We start from the raw sequence: 13,148 nt of genomic DNA, 5'->3' as shown, positions 1-13,148 counted from the left end.
CCTTTAATTATTTACAAGAAATCAAACAACAAATGTTCTTGTAAACCGCCCAAGTAGACCTAACATTATGTGGAAAAGGTTAATGTTATCAATAATGGAATAAAGAAAAAAACAGAATATTAAATTCAATATGTTTATTGCATACATGTTTTACATCACATTATCGCTAGGAAAGTACAATTTTAGGTAAACAATAGAAAAGAAAGCGAGTGTGGTGAAAAAGCATTCACACACAAGAAAACACATGATTAAGAAAATATGATTAATTTACTACGCACAATACAAGCACATAGTCTAGGCATTGTAGCAGATTTATCGATAGTGGCGTGCCTTATCAAAAGTAGGTACTTATTAGATACCTACCACGAAATAAATTTACTCTAAAATAGCGTCCATATTGCACAAAATAACACAGAACTCAACGCACTTTCTGGAGGTTTTCACAACAGGGCATGGCAGGGCAGGGCAGGCATGTGTTTTCATTCGGGCTATAATCTAATTTCCTCCAGCACCATAACCAAACCATAACGAAGAAAATGGCTCAACCATCACTAAAATATTTTTAATTTACGCTCTTCCAGTGACAGCTAAAAAATTGCATGTCTTGGCCATATACCTAGTATTATATACTTAGATGAGCTATACGCGTGCGCCCGTGAGGGACAGAACATACGTGATGCGACCAAATTAAAAACACTTTTTGACGTTCCTGACAACCTACCAAACATAACCTACGTAATTTGGTCGGGTTATTTCAAAAGCGCTTTCTCTGCTACTCCATACTAAAAGCTTTTTGTTTGAAGTTTGAAGTTGCTGAACAAATGTTGGTCAGTTTGAGGAATACAGCCTTTAGTTTAATTTATTGCTCCTATTACAGGAAGCACCCTGTATAACACATTATTTTTCTAAAACACCTTATTTTTATGTCAACATAATCCATTCAATCAAATAAATGGTGGGTATAAATAATAAATAACGTGATATTACCGATATAGGGTCATTGTGCTAGTTTCCGTCCATGCTCTAGTTTTCGTCCACATGACAGATTAGCAAATAACATATTTGATATTTAATTTGCTACTTGCCAAATACATTTTTTTATGTAGATAGATACATTGTCTCGACCAGGGATGTTGCGGATGCCGATTTTTTGACATCTGCGGATGCGGATGCGGATTTTTAAAGGCTCACATCCGCGGATGCGGATGTCAAGATAGATACATAAAAAACGTCATATATTACATTTTAGTAATTTTTATTTCAACAAACTGGCTAAGTGCGAGTCGGACTCGCGTTCCAAGGGTTCCGTACATTAAGTCCCACCCACGCTTGACTGCTCATTTCTAATAGGTTTTTTTGGCTAATGACTAAATTACCTAGCAGTCTAGCACTTACGCCGATGCTAAGACGTTGCTGTACCGACCTGTTCCACATCCGTATCCGCATTAAATCCGCATCGATTTTATGCGGATGCGGATGTTGAAAATAATGCGGAAGTTCCGCGGCTGCGGATGCGGATGCGGATATTCGCGACATCCCTGGTCTCGACATTAAGGATTGCATTAAGTCCAAATTTGTGCAGCAATGTAGATTTATATTCAATTTCGTCAAGTGGACGAAAACTAGAGCTGGACGAAAACTAACGCACCTACCCTACTACTGTTTGAAAATTCATTTTTCTCTTTAGTTTCTATCGTATATTTTTTATTTGACATGTCCAATATTTGTATTGTATTTTATTTATTTTAAGGTATTTACTGCCGTCATTTTCCATAAATAGGCACTTTTAATTTATTACTCTGGTATCACTCTACCATAGTTAGTGATGGGACACCATAAAAACCAATATCGATAAAATCTATATGAACATTATAAATATATTGTTATTTTGATTTTTTTTTAGATTTCCAAAAGATGCAATAAATTTTAAACATAAGTAGTTTTCAGCTTATCAAGCCATAGAAAACCAGCTTAGAGTTCAAGTCCTCTAGGAACAGAAAGTCACTTAATTACTATATTTATTATGATGTTTAGTAAACTTTTTCTTTCTGCCACTTGAAATGCATTGAAACAATATTGTTTATAAAAAAACAAGCCAAAAAAGCTAATAGGTATGCGTAGTTTGACCCTTTGTTGAAGTAACAAAAAAAGCAACTGAGTTGTTGAGAGACATGTTCCTTAGCGCCAACGGTTGTATTTTTATCTCGCAGGTGAATGAACACTGTGTTTACTAAATCTCAATTTAGGCTGTTAACTTTTCTTAAATTTATGTATACAATTTGTATTTCATGTTATCATTATTGACATCTGTTGCGTTTGAAATAAAGTTCCTTTTCCAATCAGTTGTATCTTGAGATACGAGGTTGTTCAGTAAGTATGTAGGTAGTTGATTTGGGTATGTGGGCGCTTTGATGAAAGCTTTCGTTATCTTTGCGTAAAATTTTAATCTACATATTATGAAACGTGGCATTACAAGGTTTATGTATGATACTTCTTGTACAGTAATGAATATCTATGTAGGTATTTGATTAAAGTGAATATATAACACACACTATATAACCTTACCGGCATAAGTAGGTAATACTAATAAACGTAATATTTCGTCGGTTACAGATATGTCGCTTTGACGTTAGTGCCTATTAATACGAATCTAATACATACTATATAAACTAGGTATACAATGCGTCCCATTTTGTCTTAATACAATTACGAAATCCAATTTTTATATCTATCGTTTACCTAATAGCACCCGGAGAGTTTATACGACTGTTTATAAAGTAATGAAATCTGTTTATGAAGGAATAAATTGTGGTTACATAATATAACAGATGGTGTTCAAAGCTAACCCACCGAGGTGTTTACAGCAAATGATATTTACGTCTATGGTTCACGTGGGTTTTGCAAGAGGTATCACATTTTTATATGGCCTGTTGCGTTTCGGGACTTTCGGGAACACGTCGATACCTAACAGATGGGTAAATATCACGGTCAAAAGTTTGATAACATTCAAATTAACATGACATCATTACCATGATTTGAAAATATCTACTCTCTGAATACTAGGGTCAGATAAAGCTAAGTTGACAGCGATTTTGATTTATGTATGGTGGTGGGGTCATATTTCCTTATTTTGCCTAATATAACTTTTTTCTCCTGAATGTCGTCTTGGATAGTTCCGATAATCAATTCAAATGAAAACCGAAAGAAAAAAATTAGAAAGAATAATTACATAAAGTTAGCTGAACCCTACCATCAAACACATTCGAGCCAAACTAATTTATTATTGTAATTAACAAGAACCGTTACAATTTGAGACTTATTGCCCTTAGTGGTGCTCTAAGGCTCTAACTATTGGTATTTCTTGTAGTCAAATTATAGTTAGGAGTGATCGGTATGCATTCGTTAACTCGCTAACGAGAGAGTTTGTCAAAGTGGGAACTTGTTGTAAGAGCTTATAGTTTTACCTGGCATTAGAATATTTGGCAAAACTTTGCAGTAACTAAACTAACAGTCTGCCAGAGGTTTTTGATTTGGGCAACACGGGGCACACATACCTTGAAACACTGGTATTCTAATACATATAATAAAGCAAATGTTGTGCTCTACTAAGCCCAATAACGCTATGTCAAACGAAAATTCATTGCTAACATACATTAGTTTGTTTTAGCTTCCATATAACTCCATTTTCGAAATCATTTGTTATTGAGATAACGTTATTTGGTTTAGGAGGGCAGTACAGCTTTCAGAAATTCAGACTTCTTGAAGAGCAAAAATACTTAACAAAGGACAAACCTACTAAATTTAAAACATCCAGTTTTTATCTGTTTCATGGACAATATTCGTCATTCCGTCAGACGAGACGTTGCGTTGAAGACAGATATTAGATGAGTGTATTTTGCTCTTCCTACCTGTGATCAGAATTTCAGAAGCGTCGTGCTAATACAATACCTACTGTTAAAGTCTCTAAGTAAATGAAAAAAATGGAACCTGGTTTACGTGATTAAGTCCCGTTTTGCTGTATAACAACAAAAATTGCGGTCATAACCATAACAAAGTAGGGTCATTGCTCTGTCATAGGTCGTTATGAGACTTATGAGCAAGCCGAGACATGACGAGTAATCATGACCTCTAAGAGAAGATATTCTGTGGGCACATTCAACATTTAAAAGAATAAATATTCATTGACTTATTTGATTTAGATCTTTACGTACAATAATACAGTAAATCATCTTATATAGAATAATTTTTAAGAAAAAAAACCGACTTCTTTACGACCCGGTGAAAGAATATTGTAGATGGTGCGCTATGTAGAAAAGGAGGTAAAACCACCCACTTTTCTAGTAGCATTTCGTTTCTGTAAGGCTCGCAGTTCTAACCTAACCTAACCCACTTTTGTTCGGTTCTGTGAGGATAGCAGTTCAAACCTAACCTAACCCACTTAACGGCGCATGCGGTGCGGTGTACGAGGGTTTGAGCGGGAGGGGTTTGGCCTCATCATACTTTATACCTACATTTTATGGTAGGTAATCATAGTGGTTTATTTAGTTTAGGTATCATAGTGGTTGGAGGCCTTTGCCGACAGGCACACTGAACTAAGAGACTTCATATAAATATTCAAAACTAAAATTACTACTAAAATCAACAAATATGTTCAGAATAAAGGGCTATATAATATTCATAGTGGTTTTCCGGGTCACGGTCCGGGTCTGAGTCCGAGTCCGGGTCCGAGTCCGGGTCCGAGTCCGGGTCCGAATCCGGGTCCGAGTACGGGTCCGAGTCCAGGTCCGGGTTCGGGTCCGAACCGGATCCGGGTACGAGTTCGGATCTGGATCCAAGTCCGGGTCCCAGTCCAAGTCAAAGTCGAAATTCGAAATCATCAAACGTGTACTATGCGTCGTTGAAGAGTTCTGTTCTGATCATCATCAGCAGTTCCAGTTCATCAAATGCGACAGTTTTTAACGTTAATGCTTTATTTTATGATGAAAATACAGAAAATTCTATACGTGTGCCTTTATGATTTGAGGAGTTCCCTCGATTTCTCATGGATCCCATGTTCAGAACTTGAGCTTGACATAAATATGGCTTAAAAACCTAACTTGCTTAACAAACATAACGAAGAAGAAAAATCGCCAAACGCGAGCTATGCGTCGTTAAAGAGTTTCGTTCTGGTCATCATCAGCAGTTACACTTCCTCAAATGTTACTTTTTTGAATGTATATGCTTGATTTGTTGATAAAAACACAACAATCACTATATGTATGCCTTTAAGATTTGAGGAGTTCCCTCGATTCCTTATGGATCCCATCATCAGAACTCGAGCTTGACAGAAATGTGGCTTAAAAACTAAACTTGCTTAACAAACATAACGAAGAGGACAAATCGCCAAACGTGAACTATGGGTCGTTGAAGAGTTCTGTTCTGATCATCATCAGCAGTTCCACTTCATCAAATGCGACAGTTTTTAATAAGAATGCTTGATTTTCTGATGAAAATACAAAAATCTCTATACGCACGCCTTTAAGATTTGAGGAGTTCCCTCGATTCCTCATGGATCCCATCATCAGAACTCGAGCTTGACAAAAATGTGGCTTAAAAACTTAACTTGCTTAACAAACATAACGAAGAGGACAAATCGCCAAACGTGAACTATGCGTCGTTGAAGAGTTCCATTCTGATCATCATCAGCAGTTCCACTTCATCAAATGTCACGTTTTTGAATGTATATGCTTGATTTGTTGATAAAAACACAAAAATCACTATATGTATGCCTTTAAGATTTGAGGAGTTCCCTCGATTCCTCATGGATCCCATCATCAGAACTGGGTTTTGACAAAAACGGGACCAATCTGTATGCATATACAGTGGAAACTGGATAAGTGGAATCGCAAGGGACCGGCTATTTAGTTCCGCTTATCCAGGTTTTCCATTTATCCAGTTTTCCACTTAACCAGGTTCAAATAAAACGTTTTCTCACTTACAGAGGCTCTCGCTAACAGAGGTTGTGGATGCTAGTAATTTCGCTTATAGAGGTCACGTATAGTATGGTCAAATAAAATATCAAGACTTAAATAATCATCTTTTATTAAATATGTATGTGGATATGTATGTATTAAAAAAAAAGGTAGGTATGTAATCCTGACTTTAAGAAAAGCAATACTTTAATAGTACTTTAAGGTCTCAGGGTGGATTTTAGAACAAAAACAATCAGAATAACGAATCACAATAATTTTATTAAACTTTTAAATAAATTTCACATGATCAAAGGAACAAATCACACATATTATATTGCGTAGCAAAAATAAAATAACAGCATGGAACGATATCAAAATAGCTCACACGAACACGATGGCGGCCGAAGGCAAAATGTCCAGAGCAACAGTTTGCACCGGTTTTTATACCCTATGCGGGGTGGGGTAGACTTGGTGTTGCCAACACGGCTTCTCCTGACTTGAGGTCGTCCACGACCTCTTGGGTAACATCGACGGAGCCTGTGGTGCTGCCCGCAGTAGACGGCTTAAGGATAGCTGTACTCCGCTCGCGCCGGGTCAGATGGGCTGGTGCTGCCGGTTCCAAGCAGCTCGTACGGGCTTCAGGTGCGAGCTCCATCAGATCTTCACCTTACGACTCCTTCAGAGCAGCATCCGCCGGGTATGGAGCTTGATCTAAATGACGGAATGCACAGGGTAACCGACGAACAGTTTAACTCGACCTACAAGTTAGACAGTGACGAACACATAGCCAGGTGACGAACACCTACACAGGACCTTTAGGCAAGACGATGACGTACATCAAGTCTTTACCCACCTGTGGCATGCCCAAACGCAATAACAAATGTATGCTTGTTCGGGTGTACTCCGACGAACGGATAGGCTCGACGTACGAGCTAGACCAGCGACGAACGCATGATCAGTAAGCGACGAACACCATGTCAGTAGGTGACGAACGCCATGTCAGTAGGTAAGCGGTGAACGTCATGTCAGTAGGTAAGCGGTGAACGCCATGTCAGTAGGTAGGCGATGGACGCCATGTCAGTAGGCGACGAAGGCCATGTCAGTAGGCGACGAACGCCATGTCAGTAGGCGACGAACGCCATGTCAGTAGGCGACGAACGCCATGTCAATGTCAGTTGGCGACAAACGCCATGTCAATGTCAGTTGGCGACAAACGCCATGTCAATGTCAGTTGGCGACAAACGCCATGTCAATGTCAGTTGGCGACAAACGCCATGTCAATGTCAGTTGGCGACAAACGCCATGTCAATGTCAGTTGGCGACAAACGCCATGTCAATGTCAGTTGGCGACAAACGCCATGTCGATGTCAGTTGGCGACAAACGCCATGTCGATGTCAGTTGGAGACAAACGCCATGTCAGTTGGCGACAAACGCCATGTCAGTAGGCGACAAACGGCATGTCAGTAGGCGACAAACGTCATGTCGATGTCAGTAGGCGACGAACGCCATGCCAATGTCAGTAGGCGACGAACGCCATGTCAATGTCAGTAGGCGACGAACGCCATGTCAACGTTAGTAGGCGACGAACGCCATGTCAATGTCAGTAGGCGACGAACGCCATATCAGTAGGCGACGAACGCCATGTCAGTAGGGCCATGGAACTGACGTACTTACATTAAGTTTTACGGTGGCAAGGATTTAGCGAGGGCTTTACTTTACATGGGCTCGGCCTAACCTGACCTTGACCTTAACCTGCCTAGGTATGCGACCTCAATTACCAGGAAAGAGCACTTCCGAAGTTTGATGCAATAAATCGTGTTTCCGGCAATCTATGAAGCAACGTAGGACCTCATTTGATTATCAGTCAGTATACGGCCGCAGTATTGACTACCCGGTTTTGAAGGTGAAACACAGTTCGAGGCCTGATTAGGCCTTTTAGAACAATTAGGACTTAAGTGTCCCCTTTGATTACAACCGTAGCATTTAGGCTCATTACGATTAGCGTCATCCTGAAAAGGTCGTTGAGGTAATCACCTCAAATAAGCAAATCTGCTTTCGTCTCGTTTGCGCCTACGTGTGCGAGAACTGCTGCCAGCGCGAGAACTATGCGAACGTCTTGGAGGTCTATTATGATCGTCTGGAGACCTGCTACGAGAATATCGATAAGATCGCGGAGACAGACTATGATGCGCACTCCAAGACCGGTAACGCGATCGAACACGCTAGTAATCACGACGAAGACGCGATCTAGAACGCCTAGTACGCGAATAGTTGCGTTCCTGCGAGTCAGATTGCAATAAAATTGATGCCGAGAACGAACGCGTGAGCCAATTCGGGAACTACTACTACACATAGGAACATGACGATCTACTTCGTGACATCGCGCAACTTCCCCAATGTCGCAGGGATGACCCTTAATCACTTAACCAAAAAACAACACTAGTCGGTCCAATGCGTCTAATCAACAATCAATTTAAACGAACTCGCTTTTGGTAACCGCACACAAACGATATCTAAGACTACGGAACGACAAAACTACGAGTGATAACGATTTGCCGAAATACGACGCCGAATGCAACGGAATGCTTTTTAAAATTACCCGCACGTAATCGGAATTACCTCGTAAACAACGCATAAAAATGGCACGCGTATTAACTAATACACCATAAAAGTAGTGAAATGCAAAATTTGTTCCTTTTTAATGTGGGCTGCGACGTTCTTTATCCAACTTCTGATTTAAGGTCTCAGGGTGGATTTTAGAACAAAAACAATCAGAATAACGAATCACAATAATTTTATTAAACTTTTAAATAAATTTCACATGATCAAAGGAACAAATCACACATATTATATTGCGTAGCAAAAATAAAATAACAGCATGGAACGATATCAAAATAGCTCACACGAACACGATGGCGGCCGAAGGCAAAATGTCCAGAGCAACAGTTTGCACCGGTTTTTATACCCTATGCGGGGTGGGGTAGACTTGGTGTTGCCAACAGTACATTACTGCAGACGCCGGGAAAGAAGGGCTTGCCGGGTGAGTAGGTATAGACGGCCGACCGTAGGGAGGCCGGATAGTGATACGAAGTCGGCAAGACCTTTTCACGGCTAGGCATGTATAGTGCTTTTCTCAAACATATGCAATGAAATAAAAAAATTCATCACTCAAAAAAACAAATTATAAATATCAACCACAAATAGCTACACGACAAAAGTTTTTTAATTTTCCTTCCAATCCTGCCATAATGACTTTTTTTTTACGGAAGTCGTCCGTATTTCTCGTGTGTAGTGTTCGAATAGACCCTATTAGGGCCATTATACACAACCTGATAATAAGAATCTCAATTTCAATAAATAAAATAAATGCAGAGGATTTTAAATATTGTCTATGGTCTCTGGTGACTTACGTATAGACAAGATTTTAAATTTATTCATTAACACATTGAATCATACAGATTCGTAAGTATTCTTAAATATTCTTAATATCAGTACGTTCGTGTATAACAGGCGTTAACACGGATATTTTGGTCCGATAACCATTCATTTACAAAAAAAAAAAAATTCGGCTGTTTAGCCTGTTCATGGACACAGACCCCATGCTTACATTAGAATTAAAAAAAAAATTACTTCCCGGCCTAGGCCTTCAATTTCGTATGAAATTCCTTTACAGTTCTCTGGAGTTGCTCCGCCCTAAACGTGATACTTCGAAGTCTGATATAACGCCCGGAGCGACGACATTTCATTGCATGTTTGAGAAAAGTAAATAATCCACAGTACTCGTATACAAAAATAATATCTGTCCTTTGTTATGAAGTACCTAACTTATATTTAAACAAAATCACTCCTAATATTTATTTATGCAAGAGAAACCAGTATGGTTAAATAAATCAATGTACCGGTTGTACTTTAATGAAAAAAATCCGTCATTTTGGTTTGTTGACCTGAGTCACATTTTACCACATTTCTTTAAATATCGAGAATATTGTCTTGATTTTGCGCTTAGGCATTGCTTAACAGCACGGCAACCGCACCACGGCTAAAAGAACCTAACTGAACGATGTGTGATCTCTATACCAGGGATCGGAACCGGTTTTTTGCAAAAACTTAGAAATAACCATATTTTTCGAATTATTTTATACTCGAAATGTAGGACTCAGTTGTGTTTTTAGGTTATGACTTCGTATTATTAGATTGCCCAATTAGAAATGAAGTAATTAGCAAAGAACGAAAAAATACCGTTTCCGTTCCCATACAAAAAATACCGGTATCCGATCCCTGCTCTATACAAAATACGTAGTTAAAACACGAACCATAATGTTAACGAAACAAACTACCCTCCTTGTGACGGTTTATTAAAAATACAAATTGTATAACGCCGAGCTATTCCTCTCATAGAGGTTTCGGAGACGGCTGCTTTCAGTTACAGAGGTAAAAATAAGATATTTTCGAAAAAATGGATTCCGCTTATAGAGGTCCCAAAATTCCACTTATAGAGGTAATTCGTTGCCAAGGGACTGGGACCGAGAACTTGGGACCACTTAAAGAGGTTTTCCACTAACCCAGGTTCCACTTATCCAGTTTCCACTGTACATACAATCAAAAAAAGAATTTTCAAAATCGGTCCAGTAATGACGGAGATATGGAGTAACAAACATAAAACAAATAAAAAAACACAACCGAATTGATAACCTCCTTCTTTGAGATTTGGAAGTCGGTTAAAAAAAGGAAGCATCAAAACAGTTTGAAATGCCATTTAAATTATAGTGCATCTCATAACAATTATAGGGGTCGGGACTCGGGACGGGTTTTAGTTTCTTAAGTTTTGTACGTAGTTAGTAGAATTTGAAAATTAAATAAATATATACAAAAAAAGTACGTAATTAAGATTCCCTAAACTTTTAGGACAAAGTATACCATCCTTGTGATGTTTACCGCTCTGTGAGAAGAGATAGAAATGGGATATTTTGACAAGATGGAAAGTGACAGACATAGCGCATCGTTAGAAGTATTTTAAAGGGTTGTGTTTAAATATAGGTCCAGATGTTAGTGGGTCATCTGAAAAACGTAATGCTTCCAAAGAAAGGCATCTTTTAGTTTATTTACAAAACAAGTTTTTATTCCATTCCACCATTTTAAGTCGAAATATATCTAACAACAGTAACAACAAAATTTTAGATTAGTTCAATTATGCTATTATTTTAAGTAGGTAACGAATATTTTGCCTGTCATGTCCACATGAAATAGAATAGAATAAAAATATTTTTATTCGTAAACACAAACGAGACAAATTACATATAACAAAAACATAGAAAGAATAAAGTTTATAGGAAACGTAGTCCTCCAATTTTTAATTTGTTTTTGAATGTAAAAAGCCGTGGGACGCTGGCCTATGTGAATTCTACAGTTCTCGACGGACGGACGGCCATTTATCTAATATTGTACTGAGCTGAGACGGATGACTGCAATTTTTATATGCCACTAACTGTGCTATTTCTCGCTTTGTGTGCCTGACTGATTGAGTTAGCAGTTTTGTTGGCTTTTGTAAAGGATTTTGAAAAGGTGCAATACTTCTTAAAGACGCATTGGTAATATTTTGGACTTATTTCACCGACTTGTAAGATTGGCAGGTACAGTTTATAAGAATTCATCGATGTCACCAAAATCTGTCTGTTTTGTTTTCTAAATAAACTACATAGCTCTTGTCCAAAGATAAAATCACGTGTAGTTGGATTTGTCACTGGGGCTTTGTGAGTTTGTGCGCAAAACTGCCTCTTTCCTAAGTTCGCACTCACATCTAATATTTGTCTTTCATGTCACTAAAAATACGACTAGGTACATTAATGTTTGTACTTTTGTTTGTCTACAGAACAGTACTCCGATGTGGGAAGACTTCATATCAAAGGCGACAAAACTTCACTCAGCGCTAAAGTAAGTACATTAACTTTATTATTTTTACTATTATTTGCATACACTATATGTTGCAAGACTAGGCCAATCAAAGGGATAATCAATAGACAGACAGTTACTACTCCTCTCTTTCACGGTTACTTTCTACTATTTTCTCCAATCCGGTAATGTAGATATATGGTACATTTAAGCTTTGTTTTCCGTTACATTCTTGTTACATCTTATTCGCCTTAATGCGGTAACAAACTAACAAATGGATGGTGGTTATACGAATGTAGTGTCACGCAATATACGGGTGCCTATTACCATAGCAATGTTATTTACAGTTAACTCTAATAAACTTATATTGACTAGACCAGTGGTTCCTAACCTTTTTATTCCGGTCACCCCTATGACTAACTAGGGAACCTGATTTTACCCCTCCTCCCAATGGTAATAAAAAAATAAAACGTGTACGTTTGTTGTATTGTTATATTAGGATAGCTTATTACCCCCGTGAAATACCAGTTTTACCCCCACGGGGGTAATTACTCCCAGGTTAGGAACCACTGGACTAGACTTACCTACTTAGGTTAAAATCCAAAGCTCCATTGGCAAGGAAGTTAGCTATAACTAGTGTAACTACCCTGTACGCCTACTTGTTTCTTTATGGTAAAAGAGTTAGGCGTTACGTGATATTTAACAAACGACTGCAATACCTTCAAGGACAATGATCTCAGTCTAAATTACGAAACATTAAGTTTCAAAAAACTGAGGTGGCGGCAAGAATGACTTCCGTTCCGTGTAGTTATAGTGAATGAGGAGTAATCGGAGCAGCAAATCGGACAGACTGGGGGAATTATATGCCATTGTTTACGTTGAGCAAAATAGTTTGAATGGCTTGTCCGGTACTCGGTACTGGTATAGCTCTAAGCATTCAGTGCAGTATTATAGAAGTGTGCCCCAGTATACAATTTTACTTTATATATTCTTACGAGTTTTTAGCAACGCATGCATATCAATGAATGTCTAACGAGTATCCCTTTAACCTTCGATTGGCTTAAATAATTACATAAAGGTACCAATATATACATATAGTATTCTTGTTCCACAGATCAATAGGCAAGTCCTTCAAGATTTTTTAGCACTTGTTCCGAACCTCCAGATAGTCAACATTATCGCGAAAAAAATACACATCTTTAATTCGCGAATTTATTTTCAGATCTGCGTTGGTTGCAATATCTGCGTTTCTGGACGCGTTTCAGAAAATCGCGGATGCAGCGACGAATGCACGAGGTGAGTACTTA

The 13,148-nt window shown here is 38.4% G+C and overlaps 1 protein-coding gene and 1 long non-coding RNA gene across 4 annotated transcripts in view; one reads left to right on the top strand and one right to left on the bottom strand.

The window, feature by feature from the left end:
* The window catches only part of LOC134657875 (protein MTSS 1), a 169,634-nt gene that overhangs the window by 88,845 nt on the left and 67,641 nt on the right, over positions 1 to 13,148 (top strand). For all 3 annotated transcript variants that reach the window (XM_063513459.1, XM_063513464.1, XM_063513470.1), the window contains exons 2-3: positions 11,822 to 11,883; positions 13,064 to 13,137. In XM_063513459.1, coding sequence (XP_063369529.1) covers positions 11,822 to 11,883; positions 13,064 to 13,137 — 136 coding nt within the window. The remainder of the gene's footprint in view (positions 1 to 11,821; positions 11,884 to 13,063; positions 13,138 to 13,148) is intronic.
* The window catches only part of LOC134658818 (uncharacterized), a 73,514-nt gene that overhangs the window by 16,202 nt on the left and 44,164 nt on the right, over positions 1 to 13,148 (bottom strand). The gene's annotated exons all lie outside the window — the stretch shown is intronic.

The sequence above is a fragment of the Cydia amplana genome, chromosome 2 (genome assembly GCF_948474715.1).
Source record: "Cydia amplana chromosome 2, ilCydAmpl1.1, whole genome shotgun sequence".
Taxonomy (NCBI): domain Eukaryota; kingdom Metazoa; phylum Arthropoda; class Insecta; order Lepidoptera; family Tortricidae; genus Cydia; species Cydia amplana.
The sequence above is the reverse complement of the archived record's forward strand: the minus strand, read 5'-3'. Positions and strand labels throughout refer to the sequence as shown.